Source organism: Pseudorasbora parva, chromosome 13, assembly GCF_024679245.1.
Source record: "Pseudorasbora parva isolate DD20220531a chromosome 13, ASM2467924v1, whole genome shotgun sequence".
In the NCBI taxonomy this organism is placed as follows: Eukaryota; Metazoa; Chordata; class Actinopteri; order Cypriniformes; family Gobionidae; genus Pseudorasbora; species Pseudorasbora parva.
The window spans coordinates 24,488,818-24,511,948 of record NC_090184.1 but is presented as its reverse complement, the minus strand read 5'-3'; the positions used below and the strand labels follow the sequence as shown (position 1 = coordinate 24,511,948).

General features: G+C 39.0%; 1 protein-coding gene across 2 annotated transcripts in view; it reads right to left on the bottom strand.

The window, feature by feature from the left end:
- Positions 1 to 23,131, bottom strand: part of aopep (aminopeptidase O (putative)) — a 115,839-nt gene that overhangs the window by 90,243 nt on the left and 2,465 nt on the right. The window contains exons 2-6 of one of the 2 annotated variants that reach the window (XM_067413591.1): positions 22,285 to 22,336; positions 21,417 to 22,205; positions 16,733 to 16,899; positions 16,489 to 16,630; positions 13,431 to 13,697 (exon numbers count right to left, since the gene is read on the bottom strand). In XM_067413591.1, the coding sequence (XP_067269692.1) occupies positions 13,431 to 13,697; positions 16,489 to 16,630; positions 16,733 to 16,899; positions 21,417 to 22,159 (1,319 nt within the window). In that variant the 5' untranslated portion in view covers positions 22,160 to 22,205; positions 22,285 to 22,336. The remainder of the gene's footprint in view (positions 1 to 13,430; positions 13,698 to 16,488; positions 16,631 to 16,732; positions 16,900 to 21,416; positions 22,206 to 22,284; positions 22,337 to 23,131) is intronic. The other variant, XM_067413590.1, reaches the window with a different exon arrangement.

Here is a 23,131-nt window from a genome sequence, read left to right as displayed (position 1 = left end):
TCTTACAACGAACACACAGCTGAAGTTTCATCAAAATGAATTAATGTATGCAAAAGTTATAACACACTTCCTGTTTCCCTTTTCTCGCCATAAATTCGTCTCTTCGCCACAGCCAAACCGTTTGAGATATCAAAAAGCTGCTCGCAATTTAGCATCCTTAGTGTCTTGACTTCAGGCTGACCGAGATTGGTGCTGATCGGATGAATCGTCTAGGAGGAGTACCGCAAATTCCAGAGCATGCGTTTTCCGAACAACCCATTATAGCTCACTTCCTGTTGGGCGAAGCTTATGACTATGAGTGCGGAAGTTGTTTGGCCCGATGAGATCTATAAGTGTACCGAGTTTCATACATTTACGTGCAAGTGTGTTTAATATATAGACCCTGTTTTTCAAGGGGGCGCTGTTGAGCCCCCCTGCCACGCCCGGGGCAAAGGCCTCTGCCAGACCCTGTTGGCCGCGCATTCCGATGTGTGTGCAAAGTTTCAAGAGTTTTCGAGCACGTTAAGTGCCCCATAAATGCCCAAAAGGCGAAAAGATAATAATAATAATAATAATTAAAGCTGCGAGCAGCGATGGCGGGCCCAAGCCGGTGGCACCGCCACCCCGGTGGCATCAGCTTAACTGTGCACAGGAGGCCAATAGGCATTTAATATGGGAAAAAATAAATAAAGGGACTATGTCAAAGTCATTTGAATTCACCTCATTAACTGCAGCAACTGGTGCTGCTATGACCAGGAACCACAACACTCACATCTCTGAGATCAATTACATTTTATTCATTAATTTTATGTTAGATGATGTCAAATGTCAATTTCAAAATGAGTGCAGAATACTGTCCAAATGCTGAAGTTGTATTATCCTTACACTTCTCTTAAAAATAAATTAAGCCAAATCACAGAGACCGCAACAATGATTTTAATATCAGTGTCAGGTAAGAGTAATATGCGTGCATATCATTTATAGAAGTTTATTATAAACAGCCACTTTTATAAGATCATGTGAAATTATTTTTTTAATCCATTTGAATTATATCAATAAATTATTAGTGTAAAGAGGTGACATACGTGATCTTTGCAAACACAGCACATGACCTTCTTTAAAGCTCATGTGATAGAAAACAATTAAAAGTATTAGGATATAATAGGTCACTTTCAATTATGTGCAAATGCATTTTTTGCAGCTCAAAATATTGTAAGTTCAGAAGACCAGTGTTATATATATATATATATATATATATATATATATATATATATATATATATATATATATATATATATATATATATATATATAATAAATTTTTTAAACTTATTTTTCACAATAAAGTGATAGAAATTGCTGATATAGCCTATGATATGAAAGGGTTAAATTATGAAAAAAAAACAAAAAACAAGGCGACACACACAGAGTGAGAGAGACCCCCTCCACACACACACACACACACATAGAGTGATCCTGAGAGAGGGAGAGAGACCCCCTCCACACACACACATAGAGTGATCCTGAGAGAGGGAGAGTGAGGGGGGAGGGGAATGACAGACACAAAATCTAAACAGTGAGAGATCATTGTTTTTATTTCACTGTCTGAAAACACTGTGTTGCAATAACAACAATAGTTTTATCTTCAAAACAGTGTTCCCTAGGACATATCCAACCTGGTTACTAAATAAGGCTACACTTCCACCTTCTGGTTATTCTATATACCGGTAGCTCATTGGTTCTCATTTTTGTCCTTAAACAAAAGGCATTAATCTTCTCATTTTTTAAGTTACACACACTACTTTTTTTTTTTTTTTAAAGACAATTAAATGGGTTTTTTCTTTTGTTAGTAATGTTTTTTTATATTTATATTTTTTATTAATCATTATTTGTATTAACACAATTATTTAACTAATTATATAAAACAATATTGTCAATGCCCTACAAATAAACTGGTTTTATACATTCATTTTTTTATTCAAACCCAGAATAAAATTTTTTATCCTTGAATGCAGGCCAGAGCACAGCATTGAGAGGTAATCTTTTTAGACAGAAGAGTGGCTCACACACACGCACACACACACACACACACACACACACACACACACACACACACACTGTAGAAATCAGTGACTCGTGTCCCCATGAGTCTGTGTGCATTCAGGTTGAAGTCCCCACCAGGCTAGAAAAAAGAACACACACACACGCACGCACGCACGCACACACGAACACACACACACAGTAGTAATGCTGAAGTATGCTGCAGGCAACTCTTATCAGTTAAGCCCATCCACCATCCCCCATCCACAACACACACACACACCCACCCACAAACACACACACATTCACACATACTCATGTCTGGTTCACTATCTTTCTGGGGACTCATAGATGTAATGGTTTTTATGCTGTACAAACCATATATTCTGTCATCCTACACTGCTCCTGCCCCTAAACCTACCCATCACACAAAACTTTCTTCAAAAGAACTCATTCTGTCTGATTTATAAGCTTTTGTACCCATTGGGAAGTCCCAATGAGTCTGTGTGCATTCAGGTTTAAGTCCCCACCAGGTTAGAAAACCATTCACACACCCAGAGAGGCAAGGTTTTTTGCTTGAAAACTTATACAATATTGCCCTCTACTGGTCATTTAAGGGAGAGCATAAGTGTTGAAAAAACAGAAGAAAAAAAACAGAAAAACAGCCAGTGTGATATATAGAATAACCAGCAGGTGGGAGTATAGCCTTATTTATGAACCAGGCACGTGTGTCCCTATTTTGTGTTTTTTAGGCTTTTGCTACGGGAAAACCGTTTGAGATATCCAATAACCGTTCGCATTTTAGCATCTTCTGTATATTTACTTCATGTTGTCCGAGTTTGGAGGAGATTGAATGAATCGCTTTTGAGGAGAAGGTAAAAACTCAGAGCTCGCTTTCCACTTTGTGTTATCTTCCAACCAAATTATCTGACTTCATGTTGGTCAGAGCTAATGACAGTAAATTAGAAAGTTGTCCGGCTCGAAAAGTACTATATATATACCGAGTTTGGTGAATGTAGATAAAACTAACCCTCCTCTTTGGACAAAAGTGACACTTCCTGCTGCCAGTTGGTGGCGCTATAACTTTGACTCACAAAAGTCATATCCATGTGATCGGCCTCTTACAACGAACACACAGCTGAAGTTTCATCAAAATAAATTAATGTATGCAGAAGTTATTACACACTTCCTGTTTCCCTTTTCTCGCCATAAATTCGTCTCTTCGCCACGGCCAAACCGTTTGAGATATCAAAAAGTTGCTCGCAATTTAGCATCCTCAATGTCTTGACTTCCTGCTGACCGAGTTTGGTGCTGATCGGGTGAATCGTCTAGGAGGAGTATCGCAAATTCCACAGCATGCGTTTTCCGAACAACCCATAATAGCTCACTTCCTGTTGGGCTGACGCATAACTTAGAGCACGAAAGTTGTTCGGCCCGATGAGCTCTATATGTGTACCGAGTTTCATATGTGTACGTGCAAGTGTGTTTGATTTATAGACCCCGTTTTCAGACCCCACTTTAGGGGGCGCTGTCGAGCCCCCCTGCCACACCCGGGTCCCAGCCTCAGCCCGGCCCTGATGGCCGCGCATTCTGATGCGTGTGCAAAGTTTCAAGAGTTTTCGAGCATGGGAAGGGCCCCAAAAATGCCCAAATAGTCGCGTAAAAAAATAATAAATAATAATAATAACAAAAAATTAAAGCTGCGAGCAGCGATGACGGGCCCAAGCCGGGGGCACCGCCACCCCGGTGGCATCAGCTTAACTGTGCACAGCATGCAATAGGCATTTAATATGGGAAAAAATAGATAATGGGACTATGTCAAATTCATTTGAATTCACCTCATTAACTGCAGCAACTGGTGCTGCTATGACCAGGAACCACAACACTCACATCTCTGAGATCAATTACATTTTATTCTTTAATTTTATGTCAGGTGATGTCAAATGTCAATTTCAAATGAGTGCAGAATACTGTCCAAATGCTGAAGTTATATTAAGCCAAATCACAGAGACCGCAACAATGATTTTAATATCAGTGTCAGGTAAGAGTAATATGCGTGCATAAAATTTATAGAAGTTTATTATAAACAGCCACTTTTATAAGATCATGTGAATTTTTTTTTTTTATCCATTTGAATTTTATCAATAAATAATTAGTTTAAAGAGGTGTCATACGTGATCTTTGCAAACACAGCGCATGACCTTCTTTAAAGCCCATGTTATAGAAAACAATTAAAAGTATTAGGACATCACTTTCAATTATGTGCAAATGTATTTTTTGCAGCTCAATATATATATATATATAATACATTTTTTAAAACTTATTTTTCACAATAAAGTGATAGATATTGCTGATAGCCTATGATATGAAATGGTTAAATTATGAAAAACAAGAAACAAGGCGACACACAGAGTGAGAGAGACCCCCTCCACACACACACACACACACACACACACACACACACACACACACACACACACACACACACACACACACACACACACATAGAGTGATCCTGAGAGAGGGAGAGTGAGGGGGAAGGGGAATGACAGACACAAAATCTAAACAGTGAGAGATCATTGTTTTTATTTCACTGTTTTGCAATAACAGCAATAGTTTTATCTTCAAAACAGTGTTCCTAGGACATATCCAACCTGGTTACTAAATAAGGCTACACTCTCACCTTCTGGTTATTCTATATGCCGGTAACTCATTGGTTCTCATTTTTGTCCTTAAACAAAAGGCATTATTCTTCTCATTTTTAAGTTACACACACTACTTATTTTTTCCTTTTCTTTTTAAAGACAATTAAATGTGTTTTTTCTTTTGTTAGTAATGTTTTTTTATATTTATATATTTTTATTAATAATTATTGGTATTAACACAATTATTTAACTAATTATATAAAACAATATTGTCAATGCCCTACAAATAAACTGGTTTTATACATGATTTTTTTTATTCAAACCCAGAATAATATGTTTAATCCTTTAATGCAGGCCAAAGCATTGAGAGGTAATCTTTTTAGACAGAAGAGTGGCTCTCTCTCTCTCACACACACACACACACACACACACACACACACACACACACACACACACACACACACACACACACACACACACACTCACTGTAGAAATCAGTGACACGTGTCCCCATGAGTCTGTGTGCATTCAGGTTGAAGTCCCCACCAGGCTAGAAAAAAGAACACACACACACACACACACACACACACACACACACACACACTAGTAATGCTAAAGTATGCTGCAGGCAACTCTTATCAGTTCAGCCCATCCCCCCCCCCCACCCCACCCCACACACACACACACACACACACACACACACACACACACACACACACACACACACACACACACACACACACACTCACTCATGTCTGGTTCACTATCTGTTTGGGGACTCACCATAGACATAATGGTTTTTATGCTGTACAAACCATATTCTGTCCTCCTTCACTGCTCCTACCCCAAAACCTTCCCATCACACAACTTTCTGCATTTTTACATTTTCAAAAGAACTCCTTCTGTCTGATTTATAAGCTTTTGTACCCATTGGGAAGTCCCATGAGTCTGTGTGCATTCAGGTTTTAGTCCCCACCAGGCTAGAAAACCATTCTCACACACACACAGAGGCAAGGTTTTTTGCTTGAAAACTTATACAATATTGCCCTCTACTGGTCATTTAAGTGAGAGCATAAGTGTTGAACAAAAAAAAACAAAAAAAACTGTGTGCTATATAGAATAACCAGCAGGTGGGAGTATAGCCTTATTTATGAACCAGGCACTTGTGTGCTTATTTTATCTTTTTTAGGCTTTTGCTACGGGAACACCGTTTGAGATATCCAATAACCGTTCGCATTTTAGCATCTTCTGTATATTTACTTTATGTTGTCCGAGTTTGGAGGAGATTGAATGAATCGCTTTTGAGGAGAGGGTAAAAACTCAGAGCTCGCTTTCGACTTCTTGTTATCTTCCAACCAAATTATCTGACTTCCTGTTGGTCAGAGCTAATGACAGTAAATTAGAAAGTTGTCCGGCTCGAAAAGTACAATATATATACCGAGTTTGGTGAATGTAGATAAAACTAACCCCCCACTTTGGACAAAAGATGGCGCTACTGAGCCCCTCTACCACGCCCGTTTCTGAATCTTTGCTTGCATCTTCTGGACAGCATGTCTGATGTGTGTGTTGAGTTTCATGCAATTTCAAGCATGTGAAGAGTCTCAAAAACACCAAAAAAGATTATTAGACTTTGACACGTTGCCATGACAACAGTTTTTCTAGAATCAGGAATCCATTTATATGTCTATATCTGCCATGTTTTGACATAATACTGATGAAGTTTGAAGTAAATCGGGTGAAAATAAGATGGGGATTTAAAGCAATTTTGAAAGTGACACACTTCCTGCTGCCAGGTGGTGGCGCTATAACTTTGACTCACAAAAGTCATATCCATGTGATCGGCCTCTTACAACGAACACACATCTGAAGTTTCATCAAAATGAATTAATGTATGCAGAAGTTATAACACACTTCCTGTTTCCCTTTTCTCGCCATAAATTCGTCTCTTCGCCACGGCCAAACCGTTTGAGATATCAAAAAGTTGCTCGCAATTTGGCATCCTCAGTGTGTTGACTTAACGCTGACCGAGTTTGGTGCTGATCGGGTGAATCGTCTAGGAGGAGTATCGCAAATTCCAAAGCATGCGTTCCACAGCATGCGTTCAACAACCCATAATAGCTCACTTCCTGTTGGGCTGACACATAACTTAGAGCACGAAAGTTGTTCGGCCCGATGAGCTCTATATGTGTACCGAGTTTCATATATGTACGTGCAAGTCGGTTAGATTTATAGACCACGTTTTCAGAGCCCACTTTAGGGGGCGCTGTCGAGCCCCCCTGCCACGCCCGGGTCCCAGCCTCAGCCCGGCCCTGATGGCCGCGCATTCTGATGCGTGTGCAAAGTTTCAAGAGTTTTCGAGCACGGGAAGGGCCCCAAAAATGCCCAAATAGTCGCGTAAAAAAATAATAATAAATAATAATAACAAATAATCCTTAGAAGAACAATAGGGCTCTTCGCCCTTTCAGGGCTTGGGCCCTAATAATCCTTAGAAGAACAATAGGGCTCTGCGCCCTTTCAGGGCTTGGGCCCTAATAATAATAATAATAATAATAATAATAATAATCCTTAGAAGAACAATAGGGCTCTGCGCCCTTTCAGGGCTTGGGCCCTAATAAAGTAAGATTAAACACAAAGTGTTTTTATATTATTGTAATATTCAATAGTAAAACTAATAAATAATACTTATATATTTTAGTGTGTACAGAAATTTGTACAGACACAACATGCTACATAAAATTAAGTCTATATTATGACTTTACCTGGGTTAACCACAGTGTCAATTGCTTTTGCTTATCTCTCTCCAGCTTTTATTCTGACTCCACTGGTAGGATGATTAGCTTGAATCTAGCAATAACACCCTCTTCTAGTCTGCAACAGACTTCTAAAGATTCTGTGCGCTTAGATTTGTTATATTTGTGTCTGGTCGGAGGTCTGGGGGAAGAAAGGCAGCTTTCTTGGCTCGGTGAATCAGATTAAACGCAATGGCAGGCGCTATTACAGTGTCATCAAGTGATTCAGTATACACATAGCAGGGACATCTGCCCAGTCTTTGAATGGGCTCATCCATTCTGGATTTTTGTGTGGTAGATGCTCCTCCAGGGATGATGGGTAATGGCTCCCCACCTCACACTTTGCTCTAGTTTACCAGCCTCTACTGCCACTCCTACTGCCTTAAATCAGCCCCAGGGCCAAATAAACTCTCTCCATGCCATACAGATTTGATTCATTTAGACACACGTTCTGTCCCACACAGCAATATTCATTTGTTTTCTTATATAGCTCTCCATTTACAGTAGAGAATATGAGTCTGATCTAAAATTGGATTGAGAGGCTCCATCCAAACCTGCAAAGACAGTTTTTTGGAATCATCCTGTCAATGAAGACGTGGTGGATAAAAAGTGGCATGACTCAGGCTGGACTTCCAGAAAGGGGTTAAGCATGAGACCGATGAAGCAAGGGCCCCTGATAACAACGTAGGAATGTAGTACTAATAACAACCTGCTTTCTAAATCGGAAGCTGATTATTTACATTTAAAGAAAGACGTGGGGATTTGCAGCACTCTTGGATCCAGGCGAGGAGATCAGGAAAGTGAAAAAGCACCTAATGAATACAAAACAGCGTAATAAAGACAAAAATCTAGAAATATGTCTTCCTTTTAAACATGTTTCCCTGTCCTCCAGGTGCAGGCATGCTCTAAATTCTTTCGCTCACTGTGGCTTTTTTGCACACACAGCCAAAGGAGGGACAGAAAACCCTCTCTTTGGACTCTCGGCAGAGAAAAACATCTCATCCTTGACAATTTGATTAACAGCCATCTTTCGTGCCAAAGTCCCCCTGGTCTGAAAGATGCTCTCTGTCACACACTTCTTAGGTTACTCAGCAATCAGAGAGGAGTGAAACAAGAAAGTAATGCGAAAGAGAGAGGGAGCGAGAAGAAAGAGCGAGAGAAAGGGCTATTTAAGTGGTGTTATCTCAGCCTCCCGAGCTCCTTGGCTAGTCCAGCACATTCCAAAAGCTTCACATCCGTCGTCCATATTACGCTCCGGACCCATGGGACTCCACTTTCCTTTCCCCATATGGGCATTTTAAGGGAGAGCACATCAACAAAGAAATGAGTTTGGTATTAGATATATAGTACAACGAGATAAGTATTACATGTAAACACTAAAAAACCTAAACACCTCAAAAATACTCTACAAACCTGAGCTGGTCACCAATTACAAACCGAAGAAAATGCTGAAAAGTGTCACTACTTCATTGTTTGGGATATTCACGTGTGGTCCAATCAGAATATCTAAACAGACCTTACCTCTAGGAAAAAAAATAAAAAAAATAAATATCATATAATTTTTGAATTGGCCCAAACCAATTTTGACAACCAAAGGCAGAGGCAGTCTGATTATAATGAAAGCATTTCAAGCAGCCACAATCTAGCTGACATTAAATTGTGAGCCTACATTTAAATAATGTTTTGCTTTTTCATTACCCTCGGTCCACATTATGTCTGTGTTATTCAGAAATCCAAAATCCAATCATTTCTTTCATGGAGTTGTAATCTAACATACTCTGGTGAGTCAGAACGTATGAAGGATGATTAATTCGCCCTTAAACATTTTGAATCCCAAATTTGCCGTATGTGGGTGGTGCATATTTCTAAAACTGGAAAAAATTGATATTGTTAATCTTTGGAGAGTTTACATAATCATCATAACTGCACTGAATACCAAAATCACTTTGTCCTACTCTGCGTACTAAAAGTGTGTGTGTGTGTGTGTGTGTGTGTGTGTGTGTGTGTGTGTGTGTGTGTGTGAGAGAGAGAGAGAGAGAGAGAGAGAGAGAGAGCACAGCTCTTGAACAGCAAACACAGCACCTCTGGGAAACAAACTTCTTCTTTATTCCTTCTGTGCAATTGCTGACTACCTGTTCAGGTGGTGAAATATGAAGAGTAGTTCACCCCCAGGCTGACGGTCTCCAACTTTCTGGGAAGAACATACCACCTGCTCTTTCTTCCAATAAATAGTCAAACTGAAAAGCATTTTTGCCCCCAAAACTGCTCAAATCCAGATGGAGCACATAATTCACTCAAATACAGTGGGTGTGACAACAATTTTGACTTTTTTAGGAATACTTCAGGTTCAATACAAGTAAAGCACAAAGAAGAGCATCTATGCAATAAAGTTATTTACCATAATAAATTATTTCAATTTGTCCATCATAAAAAAAAAAGGTAATATGAGGCACTTACAATGGAAATTAATGGAGATGATTTTTGGAGGATTTAAAGACAGAAATGTATAGTTAATAATAGTAAAAGCACTTACATATATTTTTTTTTCTGTTAAAGCTAGTATATTATTTGAGCTGTAAGCTGTTTCTACTGTTATTTGGGTTTGTAAGGTTCACATCACGGCAGCAAAATTATCAAATTGGATATAATTTAAAACAGAAAACGTAAGCCATTCCCCACACTAAATTCATGTTAACCCACATATCTATGTCTTGTGGCTATACTCCTTAGACAGGAGTAAGGACCTGGCCCAAATGGCACCAAAACACTTCTGGTCTTCCTACAAGTATACACTTTCATGATGTAACACCACTTTGACTTTCACAAAGAAGTCTGCTGCTGAGAGGGCATTCACTACCACCCTGAATCCTAAAATGACAAATTAGACACCCATAAGGTCTCATGGACCTAACAGTCATGCGGCAGCCTTTGTAAGTCCACAAGACCGAAAGTGCATATTTACCAAGTATTTTAATGTTCATGGATTGGCCTATTCACTTCCCCTGTAAGTGCCTCAAAAAGGTTTAAAAAAAAATATTTTTGTGGTATTCAACTTTGTTGCAGCCATTATGCCCTGTACATTGAGCTTTAGTTGTATTGAACCTGGAATGTTCCTTTCAACAGTGAAAAGCAAGTGAGATTTTTAAGGCATGTTTCTGCATATTTCTTCCCCCCCCCCCCCCAATTCAGATGACTCTCCTCGTGTGCCAGTCCAGACCGCCTCAGAGTTCAGACAGCACTAACAGGCTATATAAGGTCAAATGCTAGTCTCAGCAGCAGAGTAATTGCAAAGTAATTGACCGAGATGAGCTATTTATACAGTGTAAAAGTACACAAAATGCACTTCAAGTGGGTTGGCAATTACTCATGAGAACGTCTGAATGCATAATATTGAGCAGGAACATCGCATAATTCCTTTAACCTGTCTCTCTACAAATAATTTATGTGGACATATTTGAATCTCTCCCAAAAGCACTACTGGTGTTGGTGCTTTTGTCTTAACATACTGCAACAATCCATTGATGATGACTTAATACATATTATGGCAGCTGCAACAATACAGCTTTGCTTTCTTCATAAAATACATGAGTAAATAAAGCTATTACCCACCTACTATCACTAAACACCTTACATCATTGACACAGCGTGGGAAAACACAATGAACTGTAGAACCGTAAACCCTCAGTCTTGCAGAAAATCAGCCAATGCCCATATTTGCACATCTGGCACATGAAGTATTCCAGCTATGTCCTGCTGTGGCGTAGAAGAGGTGTTAAGGGACAGAAAGTGACCGCCTTCAAAGTTGAGGAAAGTGCCGTGCCCTTCCTCTGAAGATCTGAAGATACGAGCATCTTGTGTTTACGTCATCCCCTTGTAGCCGCCACAGCCTAGAAACTTCCCTACGTGATCGGGCAGCAATACACAGGATGGAAGTGTGATGATGTTCCTCGCAGTAATATTTCCTCAAGCTTCAAAAAGCCTGTCATCAGATTCTAGGACTTCATGAATCAGATTGAGAGGAGTCGAGCCAAGAATAACGTCCCGGAGGGATTGCTGTTTTTTCTGCACTGGGACAGCAGTCATTCGGGTATTTGGGAGGAAGCACAGCGCACACTATCAGGCCTGGCCTTTCTTGACTTCTTAATCTTTATTTCCTTCCCTCCAGAGAACCACCAGCAGCACCACTTCTATGTCCAAAGCCCCAGCTGCAAATGAACAAGCATGATATAAAAGCAGATATTGGCGTGGCCCCAAGGATTTGGGCCCACATACTTCCCAATTTTCAGATTAAACAGCTCCTGTCTCTGAAGTGGTTCCAGGAGCGAATGGCTTTTGTTGCTGGAAATAATCCACACATCCTCTCCCACATCCTGGGGGATCGGCATCACAAAGTGCCCCTCTCCTGGCCCCGAATGTACTTTGTTGATCACTCTTTTGCGCTCTGATTTGGGCTTCGCAAAAGGCCTGGAAGACTGTACCATTCCCTAGAGAAGGGGCGGCCGGCTGGCTCCTGCTGTGATCCGTTCAGGGCAAAGGACAGGGAGTATAAGTATCCGTTTCTCTTGCACACAGACATATTTCTGTCATCCACTGGCAGTTTTTGCAAGGAGGCTAATAAAACCAAGCTGTAATAAACGGTGAGGCAACTAAATACTCTCTAGGCCAAAAAAACCTGCAGTCCTGAGTCCTGTGCTTCACATTAGCTCAAGCAGAAAGGGAGTACCTAATTCAGGAAAAGAAAAACAGAGGAGTGACCGCTGTTAAGATGCATGCCCAGTGCTAATTAGAATGTGACATTTCCTCTCTATGAATGTCTGGAACCAGCCTGGGGCACTGGGTAATGACCTCATATCCTGTGGAATACTTATTCCTGGACAGGGAGATGTCGGGAAATATGGGAAGACTTGTGGTCACCCTGAGTAAGTTTACTTAAATTCTAGCCAAATTACTTTCTTACTAGAGTTTTCTTATATCCAAAGTGACTGTTTTACTGGAAATTGCACAATGCCTGAAATTCCATATCGAACTATAGATAAGGATTGATTTCAAGAAAACATGAAGCTCAGTATACCATAAACGCAAACTAAACACAGTGTACACATACGGTTCATTGAGCATTTCCCGAAAAGTGACCTTCCTGAGCAGTGTAAGGAAAATGAGTTTCACTGAAGCCATTTAAACAGATCCAACAGGTTCTCATCACCTACAGCCACCCAGACGACTAAACAAACAGCATGGGTAGCCAAAAAGAGTATTTAAATCGCTCAATTAAAAAAAACGTGGCATGCTGGAGGGCAATACTTTAGTGGGAACAGCTGCCAAGCAATGGCATGATACCACAGAGTGCTTCACTTCACCTCTGCTTTGCAGACTAAATAAGACATGTAAGTGATTTAGTAGTTTACCACATTGATGAGATACTGATACATATTCATATATGCAGTGTTAATTAACATGACACTGAGAGGGAGTGTACAAAAACTGACGAAAACCAATACTGATGCAAGGTCAGTTTTCACTGAAAAATAACTGAAAATGATGTGTGTGAAAATTACATCCCCATTTTGTTTCAAATCTATTTTTTCCATGAAACACAAGGAGAATGTTGAAAAATGTCCTGGTCACTGTTTTCCATGAAATAATGATGTAAAGAATACAATGCACCAAAAAGCTTCATAAGTCTTGGAATAAAATGCATTAATTTTATGAACCACATTTATGATTATATGATTTATTAAGCATTTTTTTAAGTTTCTAAAGTTTTCATATTTATTGATTGTAATAGCACAGAAGAAGAAAAAAACATTCTCCTTTTGCATTCCAAGGATGAAAGAAATTAAGTAGCCAAACAAGGGATAACAGGCAAAACAAGGGATCAGTTCAGGTTCCACCTCTACACATTATTTATGATTGCTTCACACTACAGATCAAACCAAATATTATTCAAGAACCATATTTGAGATAAATGCAGCATTTACCTGGCCATGCCCAGACTGGAGAACCCTGAGGGAACAATGAGCACATCTAGACGTGAGAATGGATGGACACCAAGAACAGAGTGGGCTGCAGTCAGACAGAACGGCAGGAGGGGTAGAACCATATCCTTTGCCTTTTGCAGGTGGCAGGGTGGGGCAAATAACCGGTGAGAAATAACAGTCTGTGCCCTAGCAGCGCTGAGCATGAAGCGACAGGGATAATCCATGTGGGAGCAAACATTTTGCTGATCAGCACTGTCCAAAGAAAGACTGCAATACAGAGAAATATGCAAATATTAATGCAGAATACACTATAAACAGTAACATTGGTTGTAGGCTTTGATTCAGCATACAGTTATCAAGAATCAACAGAGTCAATGCAATCTGTAGGTATATTTAGTTTGCAGATAGATGTGAAGAAGACCATTAGCAATGAAATATGCAAATATCACTATATAAAATTAAAAAAAAATTTTTTTTTATCATTTTATTCAAGTTTATATCATTTCACTCAAGGTCATTTTGGAAGTATTTAAACCTATACATAGCATACCAAATAAAACCACACAAAAAATGTAAAAGAAGGGCAGGGCGATAAAAGATATAGAGATTGCAATCTACATCCATAATTATCACTATTATAAGCATAATTAGCTATAGTTATAATTCACCATTATCACTCCATATGGATTTATGCTAACAGCCTAACACATCAGAAATGCTACACTGTAACGTTACATGTCTCTATCTAAAGTGATTACTGCGTGTCTAGTGAACGGTGCGGTTTCTCTGATAAATAAACTTACACAAATGTCGCTCACCATGTTTTCGGCGTCTGCAGTCAATATATCATGACATTCTGATGAACTTCATCTCCAAAGCTGTTTTGAGCTGTTTTAATATCATCAAACCCGTTCCCCAGCTGTGAACTCGTACTGACATCATAGCCCGCGAAACAACAATGGCAGCCCCTACGGATGCGGTGTTTATGGAAGTTGTCCTTTAAAAACCATCTCGTTTATTAAAAAAAGGTATTTCTCTAACGTTATTTATCAGCAAATGTTTTGCATTATCAGTAGTTTTTCTAGCATTAGCTCATTTTCAGTACATTGAGTGCAAGAAGATACCAAATACATTTCCAAATATAACGTTACGAATAATGTAAAATAAAAGGTATAACAGCTTCTCTTGCTTTATGCGCCGTTTTTTCTCCTCCGTTTCCCTCAAATAAGGAAGGTGTAAGCACCTTTGGGGATGTAAATGAGCATAAGTCCTGTACAGTCAGACTTTGTGACTTTAAAGAGTTCATCTTCACACTTCACACTTCATCTAGCGTGACTTTGCCTGGAACGCTAAAAAGTTCAAGAACGCTCAAAAACTACTGGAACAACATTAAAACTGAAAGATCACGAGTCACAACAACCGTCAAAATAAAAGTTCGGTTTAAATTATGACTAGCCTACTGCAATATAATAATATAATTGTGACGGTTCCGTCAGTTTGTTTAATCCTGAGTTACAGGTGATTGCCTGAGGGAAGGCGTGGTTTCGCACCTGAACCTAATCATGTCCCTTTAAGAGGGACTGGCTCAAACCGAGCAAGAGTGAAGAGCACGTTTGGGCCTGGCATTGAATGCAGGAGTGATTTGTCCGTCGTTTGTTCATCATGAGAGTGCCTGAGATCTGATGTTATGTTGGAGTTGGAGGGAGACCACAGCCGCATCGGAGTTCACGTTGATTCATCTTCCCCGTGTCGATCCGCATCACCTGTTCGTTATATTTGGTTGGATTGATTACATGCATTTCATACTTGCACTTGCACGCTTACATACTGACTAACATGTACACTGAATATTCAACATTTTATGTTAATATTACTTTAGTGTATTAAACATTATTCTTTATACAGCGGTTGTGTGGCGTCTCCCTTTGTTTGTTGCGGTTTACGAATGGAAATCGTAACAATAATTAATAATAATAATATATTATATCTTAGGGATACAAATATTATATTTGTCTATCCATGTTTTAAATTTATACAGTTCTGTCTTATATAAATAAGCAACATTAGGCTACAATTATTTCAGAATTTGCTCACCCTAAATGAGGTTCATTCTTGTGTGTTATTCAGCAAGTTTGAGCTTCTGCAATAACCAATGAGGTTCTTGCGTGCCGCGCAGAGAGGTTTAACGCTGTGTAACTTTTTTTAGTTTATTCTTAGCTAAAAACACTTAGTTCTTTCAAAAATATATATGTGCTCATTAATGTATATTTACTTCTTTCAAGTTATAAAGTATTCTCGTAAGTTTATAATATGCCATTGAAAATACATACGGGTGAGGGGTTCGATTGCTGGTCGCCATGTTGCCCCACCATCTTGAAAGTACATTAGCCAAAGAGGGACATACTCATAAATTCAAGCTTCACCTTTTGCGTTTTAACACTCGATGGCACCGTGTCGAATGTGAAGAGGGGGATATCTCATATAAGATATCACACAGTGTAGCTTTAACTTTTATGTTTGCTGATCAATGTTTATATGTCAATCAACTGAATTCATTATAAAGCGATCTAGTCTCTTCAGAAAATGTGGATTAAACCGCTCAATTCATATAAGTTTTACAATCTCTCTGTGAACTTTTTGAAGTTACTAGGTGGTAGATAGACTGTCAATGCAGAGACAGAAATAGCTCAGATTTTTATTTTTATTTTAAAATCTTCATTTGTGTTCTGAAGATGACTAGAATTAGAATGACGTGAGGGTAAGTGAAATGAATGATAACAGAATTTTCCTTTTTGGGTGAACTATCCCTTTATAATAAGTGATAATTATAAATTAGATAATAATACTAATAATAAGTGACTATATAATCTTCTGGCACAAACTGTGCTTGTGGTATTGAATAAAAATATCAATGCCACTGGGAAATATTCTAATCTTCACTGTCAAAAAAATTGCAAAAAAAATCCACCTATTCCAAAATCTACAAAAAAAGTTTAAATGATGTAAGGAGAGTCCATATTTGTATCTAGAATTACACTTAGTCATATGAGCAACATACCTGGGTACTTTGACACAGGTTTCGTCTGTCTTTTCCATCTCAGAGTTGGGAACGTTTACAGCCTCTAGCCATTGCCCTACTGCTATGGTGAAGGTAGAGGCTGGCATTGGCATTGTAACATAATAATCCCACTGTAGAAAACCTGAACGGAGTAGAGAAGATTTCAGCATTTTCCATAGTAAAAGTATTACTTTAAATTATACCTCTGTGATTATGAACTGCTGATTTAGAGTTTCAACTGTACCTGTCTCCACAGGCTTAGGAAAGGCTTGATTTTCACCACTCATTAGAACAGTGTAATCACATGGAGCTCTCACAAATGCTTGCCACGTTGACATGGCAACAGGTGGCTCCTGGCACGGGAAGAGGGCTCGGTTGTTGATGGGCGAGCCCATGGTATATACACAGCATCTAAATGATAAAGATGTGGCATCACAGCCTATTCTGGATATACTTTTACGGGTGGGTAAAAATATAGACTTTCTTATTAATCGTGATCTTCATTTGAACATTGTCAATTCTTAACTTCACGACTTGAAAGATGCACCCTAGCGTCAGCAAATCTAATTTGCAACGAGTGTCGTCAAGCAACTCTCAAAAAAAAAAGAAAATCAAACTCAGGTGGGCAGGCTTAACATAATGATGGCAGAGTTGCGGAGGTTCCAAGACTTGGAGTTAAGCTTTTCTTTGAAAAAGAACAAAGAATGGCACTGAAATTATTCTTAAAAAGAGAAGATGTGTTGAAGATGTGTATTGTGTTCGGAGTTTTGCCGACCGAATATGTCGAAAGTTGAACTCTGGTTGGTTGCAGTGCTATCCAATTCTGTGCAGAGTGAATTTAAAAGATAACCGTTTATCACGCCCCTCGGATTGAGCCCCGTCAATGGTGAGTACCCCCAACATCTTGATGTAGGTCTGGCTTGTCAGGCTACTCTTCACTTGCAGTCCAAATTAAATGTGAGAAGATAAAAATGGCTCTCTTCCAAATAATACCAAGAAAACACTTTTGCAGGTTGCACAGCTGAATTATGGTGCATTCACACAGGGCATCAGTCATGCATTGCCGAACTGAATTATAGGTTCCGTTGCGTTGCCTCACGGAGCATTCACACAGGGCGTCTGCACTAATACTTGATGGAGGGCGTGGCTGAAGCTGGTGCTGATGTGACCGTTGTCATGAGGAATCCTGTCCCCTTTGAAATCATGTATACATATCTACCGGTATGTGTGAAATAGTGTCCGCTTAGGACCCCAGGCGTCTATTGGCTGAAAGAACTTTTAATGGGTAATCTGTTCAGAACCTGATTACAATCCTTACAAAATCACGTTTTGATTTGTGTTGTTTAAATTGTGTTAAAATAGTCTTTAGCGGCTTACAAACCATGTTTAATATACTGGTATATAACCGAAGCTATAAGTTGTGAAATCAAGCATATCTCTTTCTTAATGTTTTTTTTTAGTTAGCTTACGTTCTAGCACGTTCAGTTCAACTGCCCGATTACCACGGTTGCACTTACTCTACATCTTAAAAGCCCTAGCCCCGCTTTAATGTTTATACAATAATAATAATAATAAAAATCCTATTGTATTTATTTTGTGCACCTGTTCAGTAGTTTTTTTTTGTTTTTGTTTTTTATTATTATTTACATTATAGGTACATTACTATGTTATGATTTTGTATTGGTATTATTACTTAGCCTGACAAGCCAGACCCACATTAAGATGTTTGGTCTGGAAACTCACCATAGACAATCTCAATCCGAGGGGCGGGATAAACTCCCGCCCTGTCTTTCAAACTCCCTCTGCACGCGATAGGATAGCGCTACACCAACCAGAGCAACGAAGGTGAAGCAGACCTTGTTGATAGATTAAACATTCACCGTATCCGGTCGGCTAAACTCCGAACACATCTTCTCTTTTTAAGAATGACTTCAGTGCCGTTCTTTGTTCTTTTCTCAGAGAAAAGCTTAAAGGCCATCTTTCAATTTAATTTTATAACTAATTTTATACAGAATATTGTATGAAAATGTCAATTTAAAAAGACATACATAAGAATACATATGTTTTACAACACCCACGCGCAAAAAATTAAGAAAAAAAAGTGCCTATTCTAAGCTACGCTCCAAAAACCCGCCTTTTCCCAGAGAACGCGTCATATGATTAAAAAACTGTTTTAATGCACATTTATGATTAATTTCTTCACGCAAGTCGAGTTCCTATACTATTTATCTACACGTTCATTCACAGTGATCTTCAACTTGAAAGATGGGCTTTAACTCCAAGTCTTCCTGAGTCACGGTCAGAGCTGATTCGAAAGACCGCCGCCGTTCGCCAGTTTCTGTGTTTACTAGAAGCACGCAAACGCAACTCAGCCGTCGTCATTATGGCCCCGCCCGCCGACTCTATACATGATGTGATTGGGCCGTCCAGATTTTGAGGAACACAGCTCAGAATGGTATTGAGAGTGCCTAGATAACACTTGTGGGCAGAGAAAAAAGTAGTTCACTTAAGAACAGTTTATTGAAAGTTTCTTTGAGGAACTAAAATTAAATTTGCTGCCGCTAGGGTGCGTCTAGATTTCTAGGCTAATTATTACTTAGTTTATCAGTTGAAATAATTTACAAAATGTTAGGCATGTTATTGCTCCCATTATAGCAATCAATTACATATTTCAAATAAATGTTGTTTGTGTGTACTTAGTTTGACAATGAATTTGTATTTATTAGCCATTAAACAAAACATTGCGGACACTATTTCACAGGGGGACAGGATTTCTCATGACACCTTTCATAGTGACAACAGCCCACACGTCTGCTCTAGGGTTGCATGAACGCAATTGGCTAGTGTCTGTTAAAGGGTATTTGCATAGGGTGATCTGATTGGATGACGCCTGTGTTGGCACTTGAAAAGTATAAAATATTGTTATCATTAATTTTATTGATAAAATGTATTATTTCAAAAACAGATATATTTACAGTAATGAACCAGGAGGGTTCCCTGTACTCTCTTTAAAATAAAGGTGTTGTGCCATAGAAGAACCATTTTAGTTCCTCAAAGAAACTTTCAATAAACTGTTCTTAAGTGAACTACTTTTTTTGGTTAAGTGAACTTATAAAGATATTATATATAAAGGACTCTATATTTACTCTAAAAAATAAACCTTTGTGGAAGGTTTGGTGGATGTTAAAAGATCTTCATGGAAACTTAGATGCCAATAAACCTTTGTTTTTCAGAATACAGGTCCTTCTCAAAAAAATAGCATATTGTGATAAAGTTCATTATTTTCCATAATGTAATGATAAAAATTAAACTTTCATATATTTTAGATTCATTGCACTCCAACAGAAATATTTCAGATCTTTTATTGTTTTAATACTGATGAGTTTGGCATACAGCTCATGAAAACCCAAAACTCCTATTTAAAAAAATTAGCATATCATGAAAAGGTTCTCTAAACGAGCTATTAACCTAATCATCTGAATCAACTAATTAACTCTAAACACCTGCAAAAGATTCCTGAGGCTTTTAAAAACTCCCAGCCTGGTTTATTACTCAAAACCGCAATCATGGGTAAGACTGCCGAACTGACTGCTGTCCAGAAGGCCATCATTGACACCCTCAAGCGAGAGGGTAAGCCACAGAAAGACATTTCTGAACGAATAGGCTGTTCCCAGAGTGCTGTATCAAGGCACCTCAGTGGGAAGTCTGTGGGACGGAAAAAGTGTGGCAAAAAACGCTGCACATTGAGAAGAGGTGACCGGAACCTGAGGAAGATTGTGGAGAAGGACCGATTCCAGACCTTGGGGGACCTGCGGAAGCAGTGGACTGAGTAGAAACATCCAGAGCCACCGTGCACAGGCGTGTTCAGGAAATGGGCTACAGGTGCCGCATTACCCAGGTGAAGACACTTTTGAACCAGAAACAGCGGCAGAAGCGCCTGACCTGGGCTACATTGAAGCAGCACTGGACTGTTGCTCAAATTTTGCATGTCATTCGGAAATCAAGGTGCCAGAATCTGGAGGAGTACTGGAGAGAAGGAAATGCCAAAATGCCTGAAGTCGAGTGTCAAGTACCCACAGTCAGTGATGGTCTGGGGTGCCATGTCAGCTGCTGGTGTTGGTCCACTGTGTTTTATCAAGGGCAGGGTCAATGCAACTAGCTATCAGGAGATTTTGGAGCACTTTATGCTTCTATCTGCTGAAAAGCTTTATGGAGATGAAGATTTTGTTTTTCAGCACGACCTGGCACCTGCTCACAGTGCCAAAACCACTGGTAAATGGTTTACTGACCATGGTAATACTGTGCTCAATTGGCCCGCCAACTCTCCTTACTTGAACCCCATAGAGAATCTGTGAAATATTGTGAAGAGAAAGTTGAGAGACGCAAGACCCAACACTCTGGATGAGCTTGAGGCCGCTATCGAAGCATCCTGGGCCTCCATAACACCTCAGCAGTGCCACAGACTGATTGACTCCATGCCACGCCGCTTTGAAGCAGTCATTTCTGCAAAAGGATTCCCGACCAAGTATTGAGTGCATAACTGAACATAATTATTTGAAGGTGGACTTTTTTTGTATTAAAAACACTTTTCTTTTACTGGTCGGACGAAATATGCTAATTTTTTTAGATGGGAATTTTGGGTTTTCATGAGCTGTATACCAAAATCATCAGTATTAAAAAACAAAAGACCTGAAATATTTCAGTTGGTGTGCAATGAATCTAAAATATATGAAAGTTTAATTTTTATCGTTACATTATGGAAAATAATGAACTTTATCACAATATGCTAATTTTTTGAGAAGGACCTGTATACAGCATTAGCTGATGCTGCAAACAAGACATATAAGTCTAAATGCATTTGTTCTATAATCTTCAAATATTTATGAATACCCAGGCCTAGTTGTTGTAAATATAAACATGGTTGGTACCTGCCATCCTGGTCTTTTGTCCACCTCACAGAACCACCCGTGGGCTTAGTTTCAAACCAGATTCTGACCGCAGATGGGAAATCATGAGGGGAGCAAACCCCTTCCTTCCTGATCTGAAGACTCCACCGGTCAATATGGAACCGGAGAGGCGGTGCATTTAGGACGGGAGGGGAACGGCTGCACTGAAGGTATAGCTCATGCTGCGATCTCCAGTAGACTGAAGGCATAGAAACCATCCTCTGTACCAGACTGGATGACGGATGAACTGCATTTGCAAACTGTTGGTCTAATACAAGATTCTTTAAATTAGGTACGGTAGTTACATCTACCTCTTCCACTTTTGACACCATCAGGTCACAACAATCCAGCACCAAGGTGAATTCTTCACTCTCATCACCCCAAAAGACTTTACTGACATCATTTCCTCCACTCAAACGTGATAGTTCCTCAGGGGGCATCACCTCATTTGGCTCAGGTGTGATGGGAGAACTTGAGTCATGTTTAGATGACACCTGCTGAGACATGTTTTGCACCTCTGCTTTTGAGACAGATCCCAGTTCACCTTGTTTGCAGGAATCAATACCGGGCTCCAGGAAAAGAACAATGCTGCCACCAATGACCTTCCTTTGAAAGTGAACAGTGAGGTCAAGCACATAGTGTCGGACGAGCATATGGTTGATGTTAGCCCGCAACGGCAGGTCATCTTTATCAGGATCCAGATCAACATCAGGGTTATTTCTCATATCTGACAGGAATGTTCTTTAGGCAGGAACAGATCTTGAAATCAGACTGAAATTAGAAATAATGTAAATAGAATGCCATTTGTAAAAAATAAAAATAAAATAAAAAAAAATATTCAGGCTCTCACACAAATTCCACTCGTTATTGAGTCTGCATCTGGCCCTCAGGTATTTAATAGCCTGTAATTATAAATGTTCAATAAAATATCACCTAAATCTCACTATTGAACAGCTATCATAATACATAAGATAGACCTTTTGAATAGCATAAACATCCCCAAGGCAATCGTACATTCTATTATTCAGTACTATCCTAAATAATTACATGGGTGGTTGACATGAAATTTCAAGCAGTGTGACACGCTATACTTTTATAACTATTTAGAACAATATTTTCCTTTATAATTATTATAATGCAAGCAGTTTTATAACCTAATATTAACGTTATGTGAACATTTTTAAAATTGACATTCAAAAGGTCTTGCCACAAGATTATTTCAAGAGACAAAACTCACTCATGTCGTTCCAAATTGATTGTCATTCTTTTGAGGAACTTAAAAGAAGATATTTTGAAAAATGTTGAAAAATTATAATGACAGAATTTACTGTGATTAAAAATACCATAAAACTAATGGTGAAGTTACAGAAACAAAATAAACATTTTCCACTACACATATACATAACTTAAACTAAAACCTTGATGATGGGTGAAAAGGTTTATGCTATTTGTGTACTATCAAAATAAAAGTTTTTACTAAGAACAAGGAACGCATTGCCATATCTGAGTTGATATTTAAAGAGTAGGCTCCCCTCAGACTTTTGAAGTGTACACTTGTGTTCTCTTTCAAGGGGGAATTTAATACTGTAAGTGGTGTTTAAAGTGACAATTTACAACCAGAGGCACATAATTAGGTATTAAATCACTCAGTTAAAGACACTTCCATCAAAACCTGTAAATAACCCTTAAGATAAATA